This window comes from Macaca fascicularis, chromosome 4 (genome assembly GCF_037993035.2).
Source record: "Macaca fascicularis isolate 582-1 chromosome 4, T2T-MFA8v1.1".
Taxonomy (NCBI): Eukaryota; Metazoa; Chordata; class Mammalia; order Primates; family Cercopithecidae; genus Macaca; species Macaca fascicularis.
In genome coordinates, this window is record NC_088378.1 from 37,233,539 (window position 1) to 37,261,037 (window position 27,499).

Here is a 27,499-nt window from a genome sequence, read left to right on the forward strand (position 1 = left end):
TCATTGGAGCTAAGAAGCTTCAAGTATTATACCTACAGACTCATGTGATCAGCCTGTTAATAAATCTTACCTATTTCTATCTTCCTCATAATCCCAAGACAAAGAAAGAGAACTATATAGATTCCATTTGTATCCATTCTCTCTCATTTTCTTTTTCTGTGTCTCTTAATATATCTCTCTCCAAATTTGCCCATAAAGTCAGGACACATAGCAGGGAAGCATAACGTTGAGTTCAATCAAATCACCAAATGTATTTGATACATTATTTTCTGAATTCTTACAACTTCAGCCCTTTTAAAGGTCTTTGGCTTTTTAGAAGCCATAAAGGCAGTTTTTGGTAAAAGTGGCCGTACTTTTAATTCAGTTACAGGGTCAGTGGAATGATTGTTATATTCAAATGCTACAAGGGGATTTATTGAGAGGAAAAAGGGTACTCAAACTTTCCTGGATGCCTCGATTAAAAATCTGGATCAGTAAAATTATCCTCAAGTGTCCCAAATTTAAGGAAGGCAAACAGCATCTTATTTAGTTACATTCTTAATTAGTATTCATTATAGACACAATTCAAATCAGTAACTTGGCATTAAGTGAATCAGATTTATTGCTATATTATGTAACTCTCATGTTTACTTTGTTGTGTTTGGGATTCCTCCCTTCCCATAATAAAGAATATGACTCACCGGTGTCACACCTTGATTCCTGAGACATTAATGTTATAGCAAAGTTGCTTGGAAAGATATAATTGTGTTTTTGTTATTGTTTTTGTTGTTATTATTTTCTTTTATGGGGATGGGCACTCACTTCTTGAGATTTACCAGATTTACCTTGTGGTTCACAAATTATTTCTTTAGATGTATCTAATTTACTGTTTAATAAGTTTGTTTCTTGTAAAAAAGTATAATGGACATATTTTTAAAAACATTTTTATGGCTCTCTTCCGGATTTGTGTGTGTATTTTTTTCGTGTGTGGCTTTTCCATTTTATTTCTATTTCTTTTGTGTCTGTTTTAAGTATACTTATCTAGTTTTTTCCACATTGCTCTGTAGTTTCAAATTCTTAGATTCCTAATTTGTTATTGTGGCTACTCTCTACTGTGTTTTGTTTCTTTATGTATACAAAGAAATTATAATATAATTTTTTTTTTCTTTTTGAGATGGAGTTGTGCTCTGTTGCCCAGGCTGGAGTGCAGTGGCACGATCTTGGCTCACTGCAATCTCTGCCTCCTGGATTCAAGTGATTCTCCTGCCTCAGCCTCCCAAATAGCTGGGATCACAGGCGCCCACCACTATGCCCAGCTAATTTTTGTATTTTTAGTAGAAACGGGGTTTCACCATGTTAGCCAGGCTGGCCTCGAACTCCTGACCTCAAGTGATCTGCCTGCCTGAGCCTCCCAATGTGCTGGGATTACAAGCATGAGCCACCGCACCTGGCCTGTAGTTTATAATTTTTGGTGGATTTCTCTCTCAGAACCCTTTGTACTCTATGGAGCAATTTTGCCTTTCCCTGGAGTCTAGGGATTTCAGACAGATCTCTAGGTCAGTCTTGATTTTATTGTTTTTGGCTTGAGGTTTCCATACCACAGATGTGGTAAACATTTAGAATTTACATTTCTGCAAGGCTGAAGTTTTGATTTATCTCACTCAAGTAATTATTTTCTTTTATTCTGTTCCCAGAGGCTCCATCATAGGACAGGCTTCTTTGCTGAGTCTGATGGTGGGCTGAGTTTTTCTAGCCCCCCTCCAATAAATGTGACAAACTTTTCAGACTCTCTCCTCTGTGGATTGCCTCTTGCTTTTGCTTCCTGCCGATCGATCGCCGTAAATGAAGATAATGACAACAAAACAATAACAGCAGAAACACAAACATACCTTTTCCATATCATCAATTTCTCATGAATTAAGGTGTGATACCTGAAAGTCATATTTGCCTTATCAGTTATATTCATATAGTTTCTTTGTCTTATTGATGTATCTAGCATATTATCCCTCATATCCACCTCTTCTCCAGGCCTTTTTCCATCCCATGTCAGTCTAGATTCTCTTGACTTCTCACTTGGAGCGTCACAACAGCCTTTAAGTTGCCACTTAACTCCACTTCTTGTTCATCTTGTTTGTCAGAAATGTGAAGTAGATGTGTTGTTGCAATGATATCACATGTGCCATTCTTTGTTTTGGGGATTTTAAGGCTTTTAAGATTATCAAAATATTGTAATGACCGATTGTCTTCATTGTATTTTGTACTTACTCTCCTGCTTTTGCCAACTTAAAATTTCTTAACATCCTGTTAACACTGAATGCTCATGCCTTCCTATTCCCTTCTTTTTCACATGTGCATCTATAATTGTTTATTGATTATATCAGTCTCTCAACACTAAAGGCACCAGTCACAACTTTAATGTTATACACAATGACAACTAAAAGGTGACAAGTGCTAATGACTTAATCAAGGTGGTGTTCATTTTTACAAGCGTAGCTGAGTTCAGAGAATTGGTAAAAGACTGGTGACTTTTGGCTACTATCTAAATACAATTGGTTAATGTAGCTTCTGGAGATCAGTGGTTAGTATGATACTCTTAGTTAAGCAGGGTCAAAAATAATTACATTTGTTTGAGGAATTGCAGAGACCACTCTACTATACAGCAAAGAATGTTAAAATGTTTTAATTCAGTATGTGAAGAGCAAAATATAAAAACAGGTTTTCTTCCACTCTCACTAGCAAGCAAAGTGGTCTACATTTTTGAAATATATTTTTTGTTTAATCATAACAAAATACAATACAAATGTTATTAAAAACCCTATTTTATGGATCAAGACAGTGATATTTAGAGATATTAATTAGCTTTTCCAAGATCACACATTTATCCAGTACTAAAAGCAAGGGTTCACAAGCTGATCTATTTTATTCCGGTCTTTACTTGGAATCACTAAACTTACATCCCCTCTAGCAAAACTATCGTTTACATCTCTAGGGTTTCAAGAGTTCAATTCTAAACTTGGGAGATCTATTCTTAAATTCTCTCAAAGTGCAACACATTTTCCTCAGGAGGATCATAAAGTCATCAGATGTGTGTTAAGCAATATATACAGTCATATACTCTTCATCAATAAAGGTTTCCAGGTTACACAGAAGAGAGATTTATGGCTGAGAAAAAGGCAGATTGCTTCTAAGAAAGACTTCAAATATATTCTCTTCTGGCAGGCTACAGGAGAGCCAGCTAGATGAACCATTACAGTGTGCTCAGCAGAATAATTTCTCAGTACTGGAAGGGAAGAGCAATAGGAGTAACATAAGAGAAGGAAAGTTGGTCTGCAGAGTCTGCCTTAGTATCTGTAGGGGTGCTGAGGTTGCTTGCGCTAAGAATTCTTTCACATGTCTCCCTGGGACAATTCACACATAATTACTTCTGTATTTTCTAGGCTATCTAGGCAACCATCACCAATTAGCAAACACAAACAAAATAGAACACCTTGTTTGACCTGCTTGTGAAAAATCAAGTGATCCTAATTCATAATTCCAGGAAGACCTGCCATCAAATGAACTTATGTCAAATGCCCCAAATGATTGTCACAAAGTAGAGCTTGTTGTAATTTTTAGCATGAGAAGTATGAACCCCATCATCATTTTTTAAACATTTTGAGTTAAATGAACCGTTTCGCAAAGTCCATGTTCTATCTTTATAGACAGTTCAAAAATAGCTCAGCATCTGGTTTGTAGGTTGGCTCCATTTAAGGAGCTTGAAGTCAGGCAAGGTGCTCATTACTATTCACCCAGATCTGTTTCTTGGACACCTCAGCTGTTTTTCTTTTCTATGGCCAGAGAGGAGAGTCATGTGCATAGTCCAAGAATGTGCATCTCCATGTCTCTGAACAGTTGGCCGTAGAATTGGAGCTAGGTGTTCTTTGTTTATGCCATTGGCTTTCCTCTCTGGCATGCTTCCCTGGTAGCTGGAGCCAGCCAGTGCCTGACCCAGCTTCACAGACCCGGTAATGAAATTTGGAGGGTAGAGTAGGTGACTAGGTGCACAGGAACTGTAAAGCAATGCCCATCTGGACAGTTGATCACAGCTGTAACTTCTCAATAATATAACAGGAATATAAACTGTTAGACTTCCTATACCATTGCAGTATAAAGAAGAGAATTTAATTAAAGGCCGTGAGGATAGCTCATGAAATGCAAGGAAGAGTTGGACAAGTAAGCAGCAGGAAGAGCAGAGAAACAGTGAGACTTTGGGAGTCACAAGATCCGGGTGCTTAAATTCTACCAGGACTTTCTTGCCATCTTCATTTTTGCTCCTCTCTTTCTTGGTCACTTCTCTTCTGTCTTTCCCTACAGACCAGCTTTTTTCCACATGGATATGAAACGTTTCCAAGTTTTATTTCCTAGAGGTTTTGCCACTGAAGGAGGACTAGCCTGATATTTTCCCAGACTCATATCCTAAGGAAGATGAATCATTAGATCCAAGTAATTTGGTGTAACTGGAGAAGACTTGCAGACCCTACCTAATGGGTTAAGCTGGATATGCATCTGTGGGAGGGAAATATGTTGTATGTGTATAATATACATGCAGGCAAACCTTAATATTATACAAGATATGTATTATATTACATTTCGGAATATTTACTTGCAGCTTGAAAATCTGGAAGCCACACAATAGATCAACTGTTGTGAGTGTTAGAATTTAGTGTAGTGACCCTTTCTGTGGCCCAGGCAACTCTGCATAGGCAGAAAGATTCTTGAAAGCCCCACCCAAGTTGGAAAGGGTCTGTGTTGGAGGCCACGAGTAGGACTCTTCAGGCACCTGTTTCCCCATCCCAGGGTCTGCACGTGACCTGGAACAAAAGTTTTGGCAGCTGCAATTTTTAAATCTTTTTCCAAGGATATGCTAGGGATTTGAAGCAGTGGGGAATGTACTCTTCCACTTTCCCTTTTTTTCCTTTTCACTGCAGCAAGAGGCAAGTATAGCCCTCAGCCGTGCTTGTACCCGCACAGGAGACTCATGTACAGGTCCCGGGCTCTGGTTGCAGGACAGTGTGAGGCTGGTGATAGGGCAAGACAATGGCGAGAACAATGGAACAGGACTGAGGGAGAAGGAAGAGGAATCATCCCCAGAACTCCTACTTGGGGCAGTGGTCCCAGGGAGAGAAACACCCCGGAGCCCCTTCAAGGGGCTTTTTGGCAGAGGTGTACTTCTGCTAGACACTGCCATGGCTGCAGGTAGGACTGATGAAAGAATTTCTGGTTTCTCCTTAGGACAGGATAAAGCTCTGAATTGTTTTTAGAGACTACATTTTAGATCTTTATTTTATAACCATCACTCTGGTTGCACTGTGAACAGTGACGTCCAGAGAGCAGGACTGGAGGGAAGGAGACCATTACATGGCTGTTGCTCTGGCCCAAGCAGGGGACAGTGATGGCAGAACTCCTGTAGTGGCAGTGAGGAGAGAGAGGAGGGATTTGACGAACTTTTGGAGGTATTGATAGGACTTGGTAATATATTGAAGGTGGAGAGCAAATGAGCAGGGAGTCAGTGACAAAGCCTAGTTGTTTGGCTTTGATGACTGGCTAAGACTGTGCCGTTTGTGTACAGAATCCAGAGGTGTAGTGTTTCCATGTGCAGCGTCAGTCCTCATTCCATGCCAGCGTGGTGTGGAGTTGAGATCTGTCCCTTCCACTCCACGTTCATGTTTCTTTAGCTGGAGCAAAGCATGCCTGGACAACTCAGTTTTCTTTCTTTCTTTCTTTCTTTCTTTCTTTCTTTCTTTCTTTCTTTCTTTCTTTCTTTCTTTCTTTCTTTCTTTCTTTCTTTCTTTCTTTCTTTCTTTCTTTCTTTCTTTTTCTCGTGAGAGAGAGAGGGTCTCTGCTTTGTCACCTAGGAGAAGTGCAGTGTCATGATCATAGCTCACTGCAGCCTTGAACTCCTGGCCTCAAGGAATCAGAGGATTAGGTGTACATCACAGAATCTCTACAAACTTCTCAAACCTCCTTCAGCATCTCATTCCTTAAGGGACCTTGCAGTCTCTCCCATCTGGATGGAACCATGGTGCCTCATTCCATTTCTGAGAATTGTCTTAAAACTTTATATAGAAATTTGATATTTATGTATTTAAACGAGAAGAAATGTTAAATTTTTGATTCTAATTTTCTAAGACAAGAGTTTGTAGCTCACTTCTAGCGGAGTTAAGAAAAAGGATATAATGAATGGTGTATATATTGAAAACTTAACTGCAGAAGAAATAATTTAATATGGAATGGGTGAGGTTGCTACAGGTTGATGCAAAAATAATTGTGGTTTTTGCCATTACTTTCAGTGCGAAAAACCTCAATTGTTTTTGCACCAACCTAATAATACTGTTTGAAATTCACCTTTTCTGGTGGAATGGTCTTGAGATAGAGCGGGAACTAGATTATTGGCTCATAAAACAGCATGAGGTTACTGTTATTCCTTAATCTTATATCTTTATTATGAGGTAATGCTTCTCTTACTTGATTTGGAGAATGTTCTCATCTTTTTCTCATATATTTGTGAAAACTAAATGTTAAAGGATTTAACATAACAACCATTGCTAAATTATGATGTAAAATAATACTGTGTCTGCAATTAGCCTAGGTAGTTTTACTTGGTTCAATAATATAAAATCACTGGGCTCATAATATTTTAGTACCTTAGTGTGATTGGCCAAGAAAAAAATTCACGTTACCGTAAAAAGTCAAACTAAGTAACAATTAATCTAAATTTCAAGGAAATATAAAGCAAAGTATTATGTTGTAACATGGAACATTAATGTAAATAACTCCCCAACAGTTCATGAAATAGATTCTGAACTGGCAGTTAACAAAGAAGGGCTAGTTTTGGCTTAAGTCTCTTATGCTCCAATATCTTCCCTGAAGTCTTATTTAATTTCACTTGAGTTAGCAACAGTACTCTGAGATGGTGGTACATCTGAAAAATTATCACTTCTTTCCTGACAATCAGTATCCTTAATTCTTACATATGCTTTCTGGAAATATTACATTCATACTTCGATGACATCTTAAAACTAATTTCAGTGTAATAATTGTACACATGTGGTGAGTACATTGTGTTCCCTAAAAGATGCTTCTAGGTCCAATCTCTGTATTTGGGAATGTGACCTCATTTGGAAACAGGGTCTTTGCAGGTGTAATCAGTTAAAATGAGATTTTAACTGGATTAGGATGGGTCCTAATACAATGACTGCTGTACTTAAGAGGAAGATTTGTACAGGGACATACACACACACAAAAGGAGGCCATGTGACGTTAGGCACGGAGAACATAGTGTGACAATGAAGGCAGAGATTGGAGTGATGCGTCTATGAGCCAGGGATGGTCAGCAACCCCCAGAAGCTGGGGAGAGACGAAGGATGCTTCCCTAGGATCTCCAGAGCAAGCGTAAATCTGCCAGCACCTTGATTTAGGACTTCTTGCCTCTAGGACTGTGAGAATAAATTTCTGTTCTAAGCCATCCAGTTTGTGGTACTTTGTTATAGGAGTCCTAGGAAACTAATGCAACATGCTATATTGTAAATAAACAGTAGTTCTAATTGGTATAAATAATATTTTTAAGTATATTTTATAATTAGGTCAGGTGAGTAGGAAATTACCTGGTAGACTAATTATCAATGTTGTATTTTCTGAAAAGTTAAAATATTCCCATTCGGTAAATAATACTTGTCTAAAAGTTTATATCTGTATTGTCCTAAAACAAAGTAAAAATTAAAATGGAGTCAGTTATGTACCTGAAAAATGTGAAAAAGGAAAGAAAAATATTTTAGGAAAGATTTTTCCTAAAATAGCTATACATTTGAGAAAGAATTTTAAAAGTTAAATCATCTGGCTGTTTACTCAATTTTTTTGTTTACATTGTCAAATACCTTATGTATGATTTCTTACATTATGTATGTTTCATTCAATCAATATTTATGAAATACCTAAAATTTGCTAGGCCCTGAGCTAGGTACTGTAGATGGGTAAATAAGACAAACATTCCCTTCCCCTAAAGAGATGATTTTGGCATGAAATTTAATCTGTAGAAGAAGTGAAAGAGGCCACTTGCAGAGCCTACTGTGAAAATTCATTTTCACTATCTGCTGTAGCTTTACCTGATCCTGTGAAACCATTTTAGCATCATTTGGTTTTACTTTGTGCTTCTCTATTATATTGGAGACAAATAAAATTTTACTTATTTCACAGACAACGTAAAATTAATAATTAAAGTATGTGAAACCAAAAATGTAATTCTTTACCAAATTTCTTTTAATGTTTCCCATTCGTCAGTATCCAAATACATTCTTAGTTGTACATCAGTGTTAGCATAGCTAAAATGTGGTGTTATTTTTTCACCTAATTCACAGTCAACAATTTTCACTTTTCCACTTTTTTTTTCCACTTTTTTTTTTTTTTTTTTTTTTGAGACAGAGTCTTGCTCTGTCACACCCAGGCTGGAGTGTAGTGGCGTGATCTCTGCACACTGCAACCTCTGCCTCCTGGGTTCAAGCAATTCTCCTGCCTCAGCCTCCTGAGTAGTTGGGATTACAGGCACCTGCCACCCTGCCTGGCTAACTTTTTGTATTTTTAGTAGAGACGTGGTTTCACCATGTTGGTCAGGCTGGTCTCAAACTCCTGACCTTAGGTGATCCGCCTACCTGAGCCTCCCAAAGTGCTGGGATTATAGGCATGAGCCACAGTGCTTGGCCCCTCATCATTTTTATAATTAGTTTTTTGACTATTAAATTGTATTACACAACTGACCATAATTTGTTTAATTAATCCACTACAAAGATAAGGCTGTTACTTGTTTCATTGTCATGAATTATTCTGTAGTTTATATTTTGCGGCTTTTTTGGGGGAAAGGTTACTCCTTAGGAAAGTTAATACTGGGTAAAAGAGCTTAAACATATTTATAGCTCTTAAAGCACATAGATGGATTGCTTTCTAAAAATATTAGAAAACTTGACATTATTACTAGCAAATGGTTGAGGACACCGTGTTCATGGTGTTTTTGATATATTAGGTATTATCATATATAAATTGCTTGGGCATTGAATATGTATACAATAATCCAAGAAACGTGTACTTATTGCTCAGCTTTATGTATTTCAGTAACTGTGAAAATGAATGCTTTTCCATATGTTTGTTTATTATTTACATTTTCTTATAATGAATTGTGTTCTCCTACTCTTTCCTAATCATCTAATGGACATTTAAACTTTTCCTCACTAATTTTTATGTCCTCAATAAGTGTATATATAGTCATATTTATTTACTAAAGAATTTTCCATAATCTATTGTATCCTTTTACTTTTGGGGCTATTTTTCTTTATTCAGAAATGCAAAGGTTTTGCTTTGTTTTGTTTATGTAGGCAATCAATTGTCTGGTCTCTTTGCAATCCAGTGCAGTATTTTTGCCATTTATCTAATCCATGTATCTATCAGAGTAAGAAAGAACATCAGATTTTCCTTTGAAAGAGAGCACTTGGCTAATTTGTTATCAAGGTAGTGAGGAGAAAATGGCTCTAAAGGAGGTGACCAGCCACAATTCAGTCTGGGAGAATAGAGGGATTGACATGATGTGGGCAGGTGTCAAGTCTTGGGCAGCTCAGTGCCTGCTGACCAGTGGCCAGCACTTACTATTTGCATGTGTCATTTCCAAGGTGAACCTGAGCCAGAGTGGTCTAGGTTACTTGGGCCAGGGGACAGTTTACAGGACCAAGGATCAATGGGCCAGCTAGGAAAGGATAAACAAGAAAGGAATTAGTAGGAATCAGGATCAGGCTGAGAGACCCAGATTTGAGGGGAGGAACCAGTCCATCAGGAGGAGAAGAGGAAGGTGGGGGTGTGAGCTAAGAGACAAAAAGCCGGGCTTTTCCATCATGGTTTCTCAGCCTCCACACCCCATGCTGTCCCAACACAAAAACACCACCTTAAATCTAGAACTCTCTGCCTACTTATCCTCTTGAATTCAAATGTGTACTGCTGACCAGGCATGGTGGCTCATGCCTGTAATCCCAGCACTTTGAGAGCCTGGGGCAGGTGGATCACCTGAGGCCAGGGGTTCAATAGCAGCCTGGCCAACATGGTGAGACTACTAAAAATGCAAAAATTAGCCAGGTGTGTTGGCGCACTCCTGTAGTCCCAGCTACTTGGGAGGCTGAGTCACGACAGTGCTTGAACCTGGGAGGCAGAGGTTGCAGTGAGCAGAGAGTGTGCTATAGCACGACAACCTGGGCGACAGAACAGGACTTCATCTCAAAAAAACAAAACAAACAAACAAAAAACACATGTGTACTGCATCAACTTTCAGCGTGCTTGAAAATCCGCCATATCCTATACACCCTCCCTTCCGTTTTCATATGAAGTTTAAAACTGTGCTTTTCTTCAAAATGCTGCTTTTCTAGTTTTGGAGTATTTTAAATCAATATCTCACTGAAACTGTCACATTATATACATGTGTTATTATTATTTTATGACTTTTAACTTTGAAGAATGAAAAAAATTTGATCTGTCTCTGTTTATATATGCATAAAACATTTTACAATTTACATTCTAAATTTCTCTTGTAATTGTTAAAACATCTTGTAATCTAATAAGGAAAGTAACATGTATACTTTGGAAAATATTGCAAAGCATAAAAGAAATTGAAGAAATTAAGACCATGCCTACTTGGATGCAGTAGGGAATAAATGACTGGATATATGTAAAACTGAGCAAAACATCTGCTGATACTGAATATTCAATAAACTGAATTGGCATCTGTATTAGTCAGGGTTCTCTAGAGGGACAGAACTAATAGGATATTTTGTATATACATATATACATATATGTGTGTGTGTATATGCATACATATGGAGTTTACTAAGTATTAACTTACACAATCACAGGGTCCTGCAATAGGCTGTCTGCAAGCTGAGGAGCAAGGAGAGCCAGTGCGAATCCCAGAACTGAAGAACTTGGAGCCCGATGTTCAAGGACAGGAAGCATCCAGCATGGGAGAAAGATAACGGCTGGGAGGCTAGGCCAGTCTCTCTTTTTCACATTTTTTTGCCTGCTTTATATGCACTGGCAGCGGATTAGATTGTGCCCACCAGATTAAGGGTGGATCTGCCTTCTTCAGCCCACTGACTCAAATGTTAATGTCTTTTGGCAACACCCTCACAGACACACCCAGGATCAATACTTTGTATCCTTCAATCCAATCAAGTTGACACTCAGTATTATCCATCACAAGTCCACTGCTTGTCAACTTGAACCCATATATATCTCCTGAGATCATACATCATCTTCAAATAAAGACAATATTATAAGGTCATAATTATGCCTAACATAATAAAGCTGTCCTTTGTACAACCGGAAATGCACCAATCCCCAGCCCAAATACTATTACATAAACTTAATAATATTTAAATGCCCACATGAAGTCAGTAAATCTTATGCCACATGATAAAGGAAAAGGAAATAAAGATATACACTTAGTACAAGTGTATACGTGCACAAACATGTTTTTAACAGAAGAAGGAGGAAATACTCATGATAATTACACTCCCCGTTTCTGCAGTGGTCTCATGGTAGTAGCTGGTATTGATGACTACCTTCTTCTACTACCCATTCTGTATTCCCTTTGCCTTCAGCAAGCACCTCAGCAGGTCGTGTTTTTTTTCCCCTGTGGAGTGACCCAAACATTCATTCCTGGGGAGCCTGGGCCATTTGTAGTCCTGCCTGGATTGGGCTCTTGTAGTTTCCCATTGACCTTAATCACAGGACATGGTAATACTAAGAGACACTCTAATGGATGTCCTGTATTCCATGCATAGTCTTCCTTACCTCCATTGTGGATTAATAGACTGATTTCATCTTGATAGTCTGGGTCAGTCACCCCAGCCAACACTGTAACTCCCCTCTTAGCCTGTTGACTTAAAGGTAGGAGGAGCCCAAAGTGTCCAGGTGGCAATGTTAATGTCCAGTTTAATGGAATCGTTGTTGTCTCTCCTGGTGACAGCGTTCCTCCCTCTGGAACTAAGACCTCTAGGCTGGCAGAAGGTAATGTCGTGGGAACATTTTGCTAGTGGAAGGAAAAATTTTGCTAATGGATCACTAGGGGTGATGGTGAGTGGTGCCACTTCCACTTCCACCGTTGATTCCTGAACCCGTGAATCCTGGTTATGGGAGAAACAGTACTATATATTGGATGCCGATTCAGAGCATACACAGCCTTCTAGAGAACTTTGCCCCAGCCCTGCAAAGTATTGTCACCTAGTTGGCATTGTAATTGTGACTTCAAAAGGCCATTCCACCATCTGTCAATCCAGCTGCTTCAAGATGATGGGGAGCATGGCAAGACCAGTGAATTCTGTGAGCATGAGTGCATTGTCGCACTTCTTTATCCATAAAGTGAGTGCCTCGGTCAGAGGCAATGTTGTGTGGAATACCAAGACAGTGGAAAAGGCATTCCATGAGTCCACGGATGGTAGTCTTGGCAGAAGCATTGTGTGCAGAATAGGCAAACGCATATCTGGAGTAAGTGTCTATTCCAGTGAGGACAAACCTCTTCCCTTTCCATGATGGAAGAGGTCCAGTATAATCAACCTGCCACCAGGCAGCTGGGTGATAACCCCAAGGGATGGTGTGACATCGGGGGCTCAGTGTTGCTTGCTTCTGCTGGCAAATTGGGCACTCAGCAGTGGCTGTAGCCAGGTTAGCCTTGGAGGATGGAAGTTCATGTTGCTGAGCCCATGTGTAACCTCCATCCCTGCCACCACGGCCACTTTGTTCATGGGCCCACTGGGCAATGACAGGGGTGGCTGGGGAAAGAGGCTGAGTGGTGTCCACAGAATGGGTCATCCTGTCCACTTGATTATTAAAATCCTCCTCTGCTGAAGTAGCCTATTTGTGAGCACTCACATGGAATACAAATACCTTCCTGGTTTTTGATCACTCAGGTCCATTCGCATACCTTTTTCCCAGATTTCTTTGTCACCAATTTTCCAATCATGCTTCTTCCAAGTCCCTGACCATCCAGCCAAAAACCCTTGGCTACAGCCCATGAATCACTATATAATCACACATCTGGGCATTTCTCCTTCCACGCAAAGTGCACAACCAGGTGCACCGCTCAAAGTTCTGCCAACTGGGAAGATTTCCCTTCAGTGCTGTGCTTCAGAGGTATCCCAGAAAGAGGCTGTAGTGCTGCAGCTGTCCACTTTGGGGTGGTGCCTCCATATCCTGCAGAACCATCTGTGAACCAGGCCCTGGTTCTCTTCCTCTGCCAACTGATCATAGGGAACTCCCGATGAAGGCATCTATGCAACCTGGGGAAGAGAAGGCAGGGTGGCAGGAGTGGAGACCATAGACGTTTGAGCCACTTCTTCATGTAACTTACTTGTGCCTTCAGGACCTGCTTAAACGCGATCACGTATATGCCACATTCATTTGATGATAGAGTGCTGCTGTGTACAGACCACTTTATGGCCAGATGGGTCAGAAAGCTCCCAGTTCATGATAGCCAGTTCAGGTTGCATGGTGACTTGATGACTCATAGTCAAACGTTCAGTTTCCACCAAAGCTCAGTAATGGGCCAAGAGCTCTCTCTCAAAAGGAGCGTAGTTACCTGTAGAAGCTGGCAGGGCCTTGCTCCAAAATCCTAGAGGCCTCTGCTGTGATTCACCTATGGGGGCCTGGCAAAGTCTCCAGACAGCATCCCTAACTGCCACTGACATCTTAAGCACCATTGGATCTGCTGGGTCATATGGCCCAAGTGGCAGAACAGCTTGCACAGCAACCTGGACCGGTTGCAGAACCTTCTCCTGTTCTGGATGCCAGGCTGTTTTATTTGGTAAAGTGAATGATTGAAGGTCTTGGGGCCGAAATGGTCTGAACCTATTCTCAAACTTTAAATGGGTTAGAAACCTGGCTTGCTGGCATAGAGCCAGGCGTGGGATGTGAGTTCACTTTTGGTAAGCAGAACTGGCACTGCGGGATGAACTGAATGCCGGGTTAAGGCACCCGATGCTGACGCTCATCAGACACCCCACTCTTGGTACCAAAATCTGTATTAGTCAGGGTTCTCTAGAGGGACAGAACTAATAGGAGATATATACAAATATAAAGGGAAGTTTATGAAATATTAACTCACGTGTTCACAAGGTTTCAAAATAGGCTGCCTGCAAGCTGAGGAGCAAGGAGAGCCAGTCCGAGTCCCCAAACTGGAGCACTTGGAGTCCGATGTTTGAGGGCGGGAAGCATCTAGCCTGAGAGAAAGATGTAGGCTGAGAGGCTAGGCCCATCTCTCTTTTTCACATTTTTCTGCCTGCTTTATATTCACTGGCAGCTGATTAGATTGTGCCTGCGAGATTAAGGGTGGATCTGCCTTTCCCAGCCCACTGACTCAAATATTAATCTCTTTTGGAAACACCCTCACAGACATACCCAAGATCAATACTTTGTATCCTTCCATCCAATCAGGTTGACACTCAGTATTAACCACCACAGTGTCCAATTATTTCTTTAGATTGTAATACTCTTTTCCATTTAAATTGTATTTTCAGAAATATTTGATGTCAGTAGATATTTCTTGAAATGCGATTTCAATGATTATATCTGTGTTCATCTAGAACAACTTTTTAAATCTAAATTGTTTTTATTATAATGTTTTAATTTTTCTTTTTTAGAATTAGAATTTGAACACTAGAAGTGTATCATTGCAATTTTAAATTATATTTCATTTTCTTGTGAATTTGAACACTGTTTTATGATGATTGAACATATTTCTATAGGGTGTGTGCCTTTTTGTTTGAATTGTAAGAGCTCTTTATTTGTTAAGAACATTGGCCCATTGTGTTTGATATTTGCACAGGTATTTCTAGATTTTTCTGTGCCTTTTAATTTTCATTATTGTGTGTGTGCATTTGTGTGTGTGTGTTTGCATGTATGTGCTTTAAAAGAGAGAGCAAGAGAGAGGATTTAGGGTTACTTGGGTTTTTGGTGTGTCTTCTGTTGCTACTATGATAAAGTCCTCTATCTGGGGATTTAAAAATATATGCCTATTTTTCTTAGAGGTTTTTTTTTTAACTTTAATTCACTTGAAAATATTTTAATGTATGGTATGGAGTAAAGATATTTTTTGAATAGTTAACCAGTTATTTCACCATAGTGTATTACTAATTATCTTTCCCATGTTTATTTGTAATACATTCTTTAACATATTGTCTTTTTAAGGTTGGTCATGTATTTTATATTTTTTAAAAGTGAAGAGTAATTATTTTTCAGAAGAATAATCATCAGACAATTCAGACAAATTTTCCTGTAAGAGAAAGCTGTCATATTAAAATGCACACTTATTTTTTCAAATTATTTTATGTACTTTTGAAAGTAAATGGTTAATTCAAACTCTTGATTGTTAATCTATCAGATGCTTGATGACATACCTACCTCAGCAAAATAGTGTATTAACTATTTATTACAGACTGTGTTTATTGCAGACTGTGGATATTTTTGTTGATCTGTAGGATTCCTGACTAGCTGTTCACATATCCCACTTTTACCAGGACACTACTTTCAAGATCATTAATTGCATCAGATATGGAGACAATATTAGGGGATTTTCTTCTTGAAAGAATGTTCCTATAAGTTACTAATTACCATGCTATGCCTTAATATGTTTTTGTAACTTTACAAATGAATATAAAGGTAACTTTTTTTCCACTTTGTTTCCATCTTCTTGTTTTAGATAGTCATTTTTACTTGAAGGAAGCTGCTTCTACTTGGGAGTGGCAGGAGAAGTGAGAAAACCACATGGAAGACTCCCAGGATTTAAATGAACAATCAGTAAGTCTTCATTCTCAGTTTTGATGGAAAAAAGTTGCGATAACACTACTGAAAATCATACGTAAAAGGGATATATTGTAAGAAGTAAGTTTTTCATTAAATATATTTTTAAATGATTTTTGAATTTTCTTTCAAAGACCATGAAACAGGCTTGGAGATTTATGCTGTTTCTGCTTAATGAGGATGTCACATTTTGATGTCTTCCTTGATTTTCTACTTGGAAAGCCAGTGGTGGAAAGACTAGGGCGTTGAGATCATGATGCATGTTTTAGACAGTCTAAACAATTGTATACACTTCCTTTATTATTTTATTTCAGATATGCTGGATATTGTTGACTATCAGAAGTATAAAAGGAGAAAGTGTATTATTAGCATGCTTGTTGCTCATTTTAAGGAGGAAAGAAACCATAGTTCTCAAGGGCTTTTTGTATTTTACTAGATTCATTGCAGGACCAAGGATGCACCAGACTGACGGCAATACTTTGAAGATTCTGATTTCTCAAAGGGAAAGGCTCTTTGCAACCTTTCCTCCTAGCTTGTTAGTGGTGTCTCTGTGACAGTGGTTCTTTAGTGTGTGGAACTAGAGGCAATGGGAGGGCTTCCCTCACACCCCCACACCTTCACCCTACTGGAAGCTGTCCTTTGAGCTGTTTTGCATACAGGCAACTCATGGTGCTACAAGTAACAAGACCTGTGCCTACTGAGAGTGTGTTCTGCAGTCTGATGTTGTTCTTTTTTTTTTTGATGCCATTCTTTATTAGCTTATGTGATCATGACCTAATCTTACAGTCAAATGTTTCTCCATCAGGCAACTGAGGAAAAGATACTCATATATAATAATGGGTTCTAGAAAAGGTACGTGTGATGAGTTTAATTTTAAGAGAGATGTATATTCTGGTGCCATTTGAAGTTAATTTGATTTGCTTTGTAGTTAATATTTTATTTAAAAGAAATGACAGCCATACCTTTAATTTGGATAGACATGACCATAGTCTAATTTCATTATATATTATATTATTATTTATTTCACATGGCATCATAGGAAACATGTAACAAAAAGTTATAAAGTGAAAAAACTACAAAATCTGTCAAATCATAGAGATACATTCCTCTAGAATTGTGTGACTCCTTTAGTAAGGTAAACAGCAATGGCTATGGGAAGGCAAGGGTTTTAAAACTTTTAAAAATGCTGGTTATTGACTGTAAATATTCACAGAATGGACTCTGGCAAAATGGAGGTTAGTCATCATGACTGTTGGAATCAGAGGTCTGTCTGTGTGACTATGGTGGAGTTGAATAGTTAGTAGTAAGTGTTGATAACATCTTAGTGGTGATGCTTCATTAAAGGAGTACTGTTGATCTGAACTTTGTTCTAATACACCGAGGGTCACATACAAGTGTGTGTGTATATGCAAATATGTGTATGTATGTGTGTGTATATGTTAGAGTGACCAACGGTCTTTGTTTCCAGAGACTGAGGGGTTTCTAGGGACACAGAACTTTGAGTGCTAAAGCAGGCAGAGTTTGGGGAAAACCAGATGGTTGATTCTGTTAATTACTATAGGGTGTGTATATACTCAAGAAAGAATTTTATTTTCAATGCAGTTGAGAATGTATTTTTATGTTTAACACTAAAATGACGTGTTATTAAAGATGCATCATATCACCGTTCACAAAATGAAGCACAGAACTTGTAAATCAGATATGGTGTCCTTCTAGTGATATTTTAAGGTCATGGAGCTCACTATTTCTTTTTGAAGTATGTTTTTAAAAGTTTCCAGTGATGCTAATGAGCAGTCAGGTTTGAGAACAGGAAATCTAGGGTGACCTGCCTACCCTCTCAGCTTGAACCCATTTGCTGAATTTAAATTTCAAACATGTAGACCAATGTATTCACCTCGCAAATGTGGAAAGAGATGCTCAGAACTGTTAAATGGCTTGCCCATATTGGCATGGCTGGTAAGAGGCAGAGTTGGGACTTCACACAGTTCTTCTGACTCCAAGTCCAAAGCTCTCTCCCTAACATCAACATGCCTCATTGCTTTTGGGTTATGCATATTATGGCATCTATAGAAATGTCAGAAAAAAAAAAAAAGAAAAGAAAAAGAGTCAGCCTTTTTACATGGAAGTGATTTATCTTTGAATGAAATCTTTAAATGACTCTAAATTTTGTGGAGTATATTAATGTCTCAAAATATTTTGAAAAATGATAAATTTATTAAGATATAGAACAAGTAGGGGTGGAATTAAAGTTCATAGTTCGATGAAAGTGAATTTACACATATCGTTGCTATTTTGGTTCAAGGGGGATTCTTTGGGCGTAGACATAGCAGTAGGAGTCATTTATGGCACATGCACACTGCATCTAGCATTTTCCATATACTCTCTCCAGTTCTTACCATGTATCCCTTCATTGCAATTTTTTTTTTTTTTTTTTTTTTGAGACGGAGTCTGGCTCTGTCGCCCAGGCTGGAGTGCAGTGGCCGGATCTCAGCTCACTGCAAGCTCCGCCTCCCGGGTTTTTTACGCCATTCTCCTGCCTCAGCCTCCCGAGTAGCTGGGACTACAGGCGCCCGCCATGTCACCCGGCTAGTTTTTTGTATTTTTTTTAGTAGAGACGGGGTTTCAACGTGTTAGCCAGGATGGTCTCGATCTCCTGACCTCGTGATCCGCCCATCTCGGCCTCCCAAAGTGCTGGGATTACAGGCCATTGCAATTTTTAAGCTCACCGTTTTATAGATGAAACTATGACATAGAGAGTGTCACGGTCAAACAGCTGTTAAGTAGCAGAGATCAGAATTAAACCTACTTCTTTCTAGCTGGTCCCAAAACTTTTAATGGATTTTGCATGATACAACATAATATGGTAGTTAAGGGCGTGAGCTATAAAATCAGATTTCCCTGTCACTTAAGTACTTTAAAACTATTGGGAAATTACTTAAACTCTTCCTCCTCTATGGAATGGAAGGATATTAAAAAGTTGTTTTATGAAGTGCTTGCACATGCCTCGCTTAGAATAAACATTCAATAAATGTTAGCTACTGTCACAAATACCTGAGATATTCAGATGCTCTTTAATGAGTATTCATTCATTCTAGCATATCCAGCTACTGACCAGACATCCCTTCCTGGAAGTTCACAGGTCCACACACTCAGCAAATGAAAAATAAATTTACCAGCTCTCCTCCCCTCTCCCAGCTTTTCTCCTTTTGTCCTTTGTGCCAGTATTACTCATCTCAGTGTGATGGCATCATCAGCTACTGAATGGGTTATGGCAGAAAAGAGGTAGTAATCCTCCTTTTCTTCATCCCCCATCTCAAAGCTTTGTCCACTCTTAATGTTTAATGTCATTCAAAGCTATTCTTTTTGCTGGAGCTCCCTTAGTTTAGCTGAGATCTTTATTTTATCTCTTGACTTTCTTATTTTACTTTAAGTTGCTTCCAGAGTTGTCTTCCTAAAATACAACCCTGATCACATCACTACCCTCATTTTTATCCTTCACAAGCCCTTTCTTGCCTTCAAGGGAGAGGCTCAAGTGTGTCATCAAGCATACAGAGCTTAATGCTTATTTATTTCTTCAGTTTTTTTTTTTTTTTTTTTTTCTGGTTTCTGAATCTCCCAGGTTCTCTGAGGTCTCTATGCATTTGCAAGTGCTTTAACGTCTTCCCAGAGGGGTCTCTTTCCCGCCAGGATAACCTGTGATTCTTGAAGACTCTGTTTAGGTTTCCATCCCTCTGAGCAGCCCTCTCAGACTACCTCCTTTCTTCTCACCCAATCAGCCCTTCTGGTTAGGGCCCTCTGCAGTGTGCTGCCATAGCTCTTTGGCATTTACCCCTAACCCAGCACTTACCCAACAGGACTGAAACCCTATCTGTTTACTTGCCTATCTCACCACTAGATTATAAACTACTTAAGAGTAATGGTGGTTCTTGCTCATTTTGTACTCTTACTTCTTAGCATGATTCTTGCCAGTGTTCAGTAAATGTTTTCTTCAAAAGCTTTTATATACTTGTAGTGAGGTATGTTAATAAGTAGCCTGACAAATTTTAGAAAGCCAAAATGTTATTCTCAGAGTAGATTACTTACTCATGAATTTATATTCCACTCACTTAAAAAATTGCATAGAAGGTCTAACATGAGTTTAACTGCATGTGACCAAAACAAAGTTCAGTCCTTCATTTTTCCTCTAGTATATCTGGCTCCTATTTGGCGTTCTGGATTAGAGGATGTAGAGAATTTTAAGAGATAAGCAACTAAAAATAGTATTTAGCTTTCATAAGTTTATCTGCAATTCTATTTTAGAGTTTCATAATTCTTTAGAGTTGATTTAAGTTATAGCCAGTTGCAACTTATTACAGTTTTTAATGAAATGCTCTTGATAATAGAAACGGCTATGAATGTAGGTTATACCTAGCAATAGCTGCCTTCATACCATGAAATATATTGTATTTTTTGTATGCAAGCAGAGAATGAGCAATATTTATTAGTTTTATAGCTTCCATAGTATCCTTATAGATTGAGGTGTTTTATAATCCTATTTTCATGCTCCTGAATATTACTTCAGATTTTTTCTCATCTAAAACATTCATATCAACGGGAGATGGAGTCTGGCCTAAATTAACGATCAAGCCAGCAGGTTTGAAAATAAATATGTTTTATTAATGTTAAGTATTGTATGTTATAAAATAAAACATTAGTGAATATTAAGTAAAACTAAGTAAAATGGATAAGTTACAGTAGGATTGCTTTCCCTAAATGTTATGCATTAAGGGCCTGAACATTCGTATGTATTTCCACATTGTTACTAAATCAATTCACTTATATTGTTGGTGGCATGATTTTATTAGTGACATCTAAATTAACTCACATCCATTGGATCATGTTACATATTGTATGATTCATTAATACCTCTGGAAATTCATTTTTATGTACATTTGTAGATATAATACATTTCTTTCAAAGCTATTCTATTTGTATTTATGAAACATATTCATAGACATTTCAGGAATACTTTTGGAAATTCGTTTCTACATACGTTTGTAGTTAAAAATTGTATGTATTTGCCTGCACCAAACATGCTAATTTAATAATGTCTATTAAAATTCTAGAACTAGTTTAGTAAATTAATTTATTTTTATCTCTCTCCCTTGTTTTTCTTTAGAGTACTCATGACTTTGATTATTCCTCAGATCTTTGTTCCTAGAGATCCTACAGTATTATCTTCGATTATAGCCAGTAGCCCATCTTTAAAATGTGTGTTCCTCTCTGTGTCAGATTTCTAACTATTGTATAGAATTGAATTTGCCATTAAACTTATCATCTGGACATAGAACTTCAGAACCACCAATTTCTGATAGTGTTTAAACACCGTCAGAATATAATTATTTTGATTATAATTATTTTGATTAATTTTCATTTAAATCATTTTTGTATTTTCATAATGTGACATTATCAAAATCCTAAAATCCTATTATTCTATTGCTTTATTCTTGGGTACTCTAAACCAATTCGACCAGCAGGCATACTTGTACTGAATATCTTAAATACATTTTATTTAGATCTAAACAACGTTGGATTATTCTTTTGGAGGATCAAATTCTATATGGAAGAACTTGACCTTTAAACTAGTTAAAAGAATCTTGTTTACAACATGTAATTTTTATACTATCCAACTGAACAACATACTTCAGAGTTCTGTGGAATTCTGTTCAAAGCTCAGTCAGTTTCAGAATTACTGTTAACTCCAAATTGCCAATTACAGCTTGACTTTGCAGTTATGTAATAGAGTACCTAAACTGAAGTTACAAAGTAGATATATTAAGTATATTTTAATGTTTAGTAATCACTAAGGCTTACTCTTTCATTTTAGGCATTTTAAAAATAATAGTTTTTTTTTTAATACTTTTTTTTTTTTTTTGAGACGGAGTCTCCCTCTGTTGACTACAGTGGTATAATCTCGGCTTACTGCAACCTCTGCCTCCTGGGTTCAAGCGATTCTCTTGCCTCAGCCTCCTGAGTAGCTGGGACAACAGGCACGTGCCACGGTGACCAGCTAATTTTTTGTATTTTTAGTAGAGATGGGGTTTCACCCTGTTAGGCAGGATGATCTCAATCTCCTGACCTCGTGATCTGCCCGCCTTGGCCTCCCAAAGTGCTGGAATTACAGGTGTGAGCCACCACACCCGGCCAATAGTAGTTTTATTGAGATGTCATTTTCATACAATACAGCTCACCCACAAAGTGTACAATTCAGTGATTTCTAGGGTATTCATAGAGATGTACAATTATTACCACAATTTTAGAGATTTTTTAATCAGTTGAAAAAGAGATCTCATGCCCATTAGTACACTCCCTATTCCCCCGACTAGCACCCCTCAGCCCTAGACAAGCACCAGTCCACTTTCTATCTCTATGGATTTGTCTATTCTTGACCTTTCATATAAATTGAGTCATACAATATGAGAACTTTTGTGGCTTGCTTTTTATATGTGACATAATATTTGCAAGGTTCATCCATGTTGTAGCATGAATCAGTACTTAATTCCTTTTTATTGCCAAAAAATGTTCCATTGTATGGAGGCACTTCTATTTATACTCTTTAAATAGAAAGAATATAAATTTGCCTGTATTTTATGAGGTTACTTCTTTATTTGCAATTGTGTTTTAAGAGTACTGTCTATATTCTAGATAAAAGTCCTTCACCAGATCTACACGTTTCAAAGGATATCTCCCATTATGTGGGTTGTCTTTTCACTTTCTTGATAGTGTCCTTTGATGCACAGAAGTTTTAAATTTGAGTCCAGTTTATCTATTTTTTTCTTTTGTCACTTGCGCTTTTAGTGTTGTGTGTAGGAAATCTTTGCTTAACTCAGGGTCACAAAGATTTACTCCTATGATTTCATTTCTTTATGAGTTCTCATCTGTAAGCGAGAACATGTGATGTTTGACTTTCTATATCTGAGTTGCTTCACTTAAGATAATGGCCTTCACAAATATTTACTCCTATGATTTCTTATATGAATTTTATAGTTTTCAATAGCTTTAGCTCTTATATTTAGGTCTTCAGTTCATTTTGAGTTAAATTTTATTGAGGAAGATTTTTAATTTCAATTTTATTTTAGATTTCAGGGGTACATGTGCAGGTTTGTGACGTGGGTATATTGTGTGACACTTAGGTTTGGGGTACGATTGATGCCAGCACCTAGGTTGTGAGAATAATACCCAACCAGTAAGTGTTCAGCCCTTGTTCCTCTTCTTCCCTTCCACTTCTGGTAGTTCCCACTGTCTTGTTTCTGTCTCTATGTCCGTGTTTCCTCACCGCTTAGCTCTCACATCTAAGTGAGAACATGTGGTATTTGTTCTTTTGTTCCTGTATTAATTCACTTAGGACAATGGCCTCCAGCTGCATCCATGTGGCTGCAAAGGAGAGGATTTCATTTTTTTTATGGCTGTATAGTATCCCGTGGTGTATGTAAACCACATTTTCTTTATCCATTCCATTGTGGTGGGCACCTAAGTTGGTTCCATGTCTTTGCTATTGTGAATAATGTCTTTTTGATAGAATGGTTTATTTTCCTTTGGGTCTATAACCAGTGGTAGGATTGCTGGGTCAAATGGTAGTTCTGTTTAAAGTTCTTCGAAAAATCTCCAACCTGCTTCCACAGTGGTTGAACTAACTTACATTCCCACCAACAGTATATAAGTGTTTCCTTTTTTCTGCAGCCTTGCCAACATCTGTTATGTTTTGACTGATTAGTAATAGCCATTCTGAGTTGTGTGAGATGGTATTTCGTTGTGGTTCTGATTTGCACTTCTCTGGTCATTAGTGATGTTAAGCAGGCTGTTGTTCATGTTTGTTGGCCGCTTGTATGTCCTCTTGAGAAGTGTCTGGTCATATCCTTTTCCTACTTTTAAGTATTTTTTAAACTCTTGAGTTTTTATATTTTTGTGTGAGTTTATGAAAATTCAGCACAAGATTTCATTAATTATTATCTTCTATGGCCTTCTAAAATTATAATTTGATTTGTTAAAACTTTTTCTCAAATCTTAGAATACATATGATATGTATATGTGTATATATGTATATATGGAGAGCCTCATATTATGCAGAATATGGATTATGATTGTATGCCACTTGCCAAGATCTGGAGACTAAGTATTACATTTTCTTCTGTCACGTGTGATCAGCTGGTAGCAGGGGCTTGTGTTGAGAAGGAACCTATGGCTACATCCTAGCTCATTGGAAAAGTAACGTTATCAATTTGGTGTGATTTGCCATGGACTTGGTAAGAAAGAAGGGTAGCACCAAGCCTCATACCTGCTAATTCTGGGCTGATGAGTTGTCAAGATCCCTGGGAAGTTGCTGGATAGTATAGATATAAATAAGAGCTATGATATCTTTGGGTACCAAAAGTCTTGTATCTGAACTTACAAGTTACATATTGTTATCTAATAATTCTATCTTATAAATTAAAATGAAAATAATTTATGCCAGGCGCGGTGGCTCATGCCTGTAATTCTGGCACTTTGGGAGGCCGAGGCGGGTGGATCACCTGAGGTCAGGAGTTCGAGACCAGCCTGGCCAACAAGGCGAAACCCCGTATCTACTAAAAATACAAAAATTAGCTGGGCCTGGTGACACATACCTGTAGTCCCAGCTACTTGGAAGGCCGAGGCATGAGAATTACTTGAACCCGGGAAGCAGAGGTTGCAGTGAGCCGAGATTGTGCCACTGTGCTCCATGCTGAGTGACAGAGCAAGATTCTGTCTCAATAATAATAATAATTTTAAAAAATAAAAAATAAAATGAAAATAATTTTTGTGCTAGAAGTATAATCTATTTCTTTGATGGTTTAATAGTTTTGAGAAATAGAAAACATTCATAAACATAGTGCTATTTCTGCTATAAGGTATACAACAAATGAAAAAATTCACTGATGAAAAAAGTTAATGTTCATTTATGCAACTCATGTCACTAAATCTCATAACGGCCCTTTGTGGAGGCTCTGTCATAACCCCAGTCTGAAGAAAAGTACACTGAAGCAGAGTTTAGGTATCTTATTCAGGGTTGTGCCAGCTTGGAAGCTATGCTGATGGAATATGAACTCACATAGTCTTTATTCCAGAATCCATAGTTTTTTTTTTTTTTTTAAATATGTAAGTTTAAGGGGTACAAGTGTGGTTTTGTTACATGGATGTATTGCATGGTGATGAAGTCTGGGCTTTCAGTGTAACCATCATTCGAACAGTGTGTATTGTAACCATTAAGTAATTTCTCATCCCTCACTCCCACCCACCTTCCTACCCTTCCAGGTCTCCAGTGATCATTATCCTACTCTGTTTCCATGTGTACATATTATTTAGCTCCCATTTATGAGTGCGAACATGTGATATTAAACTTTCTGTATCTGAGTTGTTTCACTTCAGATAATGGCCTTCAGTTCCATCCATGCTGCTACAAAAGACACAATTTCATGTTAAACACATGAACTCACCTGCTTCTATCAGCTTACATGATTTTCAGACCCTTCAGTCCACTTGGTGTCATAAAGTATGTATTAAAACTCAACATGATCTTAGATTTTTTATATGGAGATTGAACAATTTTAAATATGGGTTTGAGTGAGAAATTTAAATTACTCCACTGTGATTACAGATTAATTGTATAAGCTTCATTAATCGCATATCTTGGCTCACTGCAACCTCCACCTCCTGGGTTCAAGTGATTTTCCTGTCTCAGCCTCCCTAGTAGCTGGGACTACAGGTGCACACCACTACAACAGAATAATTTTTTGTAATTTTAGTGGAGATGGGGTTTTGGAACATTGGCTAGGCTGGTCTTGAACTCCTGGCCTCATGTGATCCACCTGCCTTGACCTCCCAAAGTGCTGGGATTATAGGCATGAGCCACCGCACCTGACCCCATTAGTAAATATTTTAACAGGCAGTCGTAAGATAGCAGAATGTATAGAAATTTTTCTGCTATTGAATGGTAGTTCAGCAAATTCAATTAAATAAGCATTTCAAGACTTCTTGCTGTCTTCTAGAAACTTTGCTAAACTAGGGATTAAAAGATGAATATAATAATTCCTATTCTCCCGCTAAATTTTAGTTTAGCCTAAGATTATATGATACTGTGTAAGTTCTATTCTTTAATTCTTTTAAAATGAGACTTGGAAGGATAGTACTAATTCATTCAGTGGATATTTGTGGAGCACTGTTATATTTGAAGCATGGTTTTCATTGTTGGAAATACTTGGTGGACAAAATGGACAAATATTACTGTTCTTGTGGAACTTATATTATTGGGGGGAGACAAACAGTAAAGAAATATAGTATACCAGACAGTAATAAATGCAAGGAGAAAAACCAAATAAAGCAGGGAGGAGGATAGGAAGTACTTGCGGGCAGGGTAGGTAGGTGAAGGGACAGCTGCAGTTTTTGGAGAGTAGTTAGGGAGGCCTCACTGAGAAGATGTTGGGCAAAGACTCAAGAGAGGCGAGGAAGTGAGCCATGTGGATATCTGGGGAAAGCGGGTTTTAGTTAGAAGGAACAGCAACCGTGGGGTGGTAGCATGCAGGGTAGGTTCAAGGAATAGAAAGAATGGCAGTGTTGGTGGTAGTGATGGGCAGAACAAGGCAGAAATAAGGCTACAAAGGTGTTCAGCATGGGCATGTGAGGGTGGAGGAATACCTATTGTGTAGAGGTTTCCAGACCATTGTAAGGCTTAAACTTTTTCTCTTAATGACATTAAAGCAATTGGAAGGTTTTGAGCTTAGGGATTGTGATGTGACTGAAGTTTTTAAATAACCACTCTGGCTTTTATTTTGAAAATAGACTATGATGACAAGAGCAGAGACTGGCTATTGTAACTATCCAGATGAAAAATCGACAAAGTAGCATTGGAGGTAGCAAGTGGTTGCATTTGGGTTGATCTAAGATGACTTTCTGATGTATTGGATATGGATTATGATAGACAGAAAGGCGTCAGAGACAATTCAAGGTCTTTGTGCAGAGAAACGGGAAGGATGGAGTTAGCATTGACTGAGATTGGATGACTTGGGAAGAATAGGTTGGGGGTGCAGATCAGGAGGTCAGTTTTAGACTCAATGGCAGAGGCATTGCTGTGTTTTCACCAACCCTCTTTCATACACCTCTTTTCTGGTGCATCTCAGTTTCTGTCAGCAGGGCCATATAACTAGTGCTGGCCCATGAAATGTAAGGAGAAGTGATAATGTGGATCATTTTGAGACTGAGGCAGTGAGAAGCCCCAGAAAGATTCTTTGGTCTCTGTGTTCTCCTAGGGTGATGAAGGAGGAGAAGGCCTCAGGGAAACAAGGGAGATCCCCAGTTACAGAGAATGCTGGATTGCTGATGCACTGCATGGGGGCACATTCTCAGGGGCGTGTTAACCAACTAAGCTAATAAAGGCATGTGAAATTTTACTTTCTCTTAGGCATATGTATCAGATATAACCATTGGGGACCCCGGGGAGTGAGTTGAACTTGAAATATAAATTTGGGAGGCTTCAGGATATCAGTGGCATTTCAAAACATTGTATTTGTTGAAATCCCCAAAAGAATAAGTCTAGCTAGGGACAAATTAAAAGGACTAAGCCCTGGGCACCCTAAATTTAGAGATCAAGGAGATGTTAATTTACATA

General features: G+C 38.2%; 1 protein-coding gene across 22 annotated transcripts in view; it reads left to right on the forward strand.

Moving 5' to 3' along the window:
• Nucleotides 1–27,499, forward strand: part of EYA4 (EYA transcriptional coactivator and phosphatase 4) — a 283,822-nt gene that overhangs the window by 18,634 nt on the left and 237,689 nt on the right. For 21 of the 22 annotated variants that reach the window (XM_074039005.1, XM_005551875.5, XM_005551874.5 and 18 more), the window contains one exon: nt 15,740–15,837. In XM_074039005.1, coding sequence (XP_073895106.1) covers nt 15,805–15,837 — 33 coding nt within the window. In that variant the 5' untranslated portion in view covers nt 15,740–15,804. Of the gene's footprint in view, nt 1–15,739; nt 15,922–27,499 lie in introns of those variants that run through there. The other variant, XM_065543417.2, reaches the window with a different exon arrangement.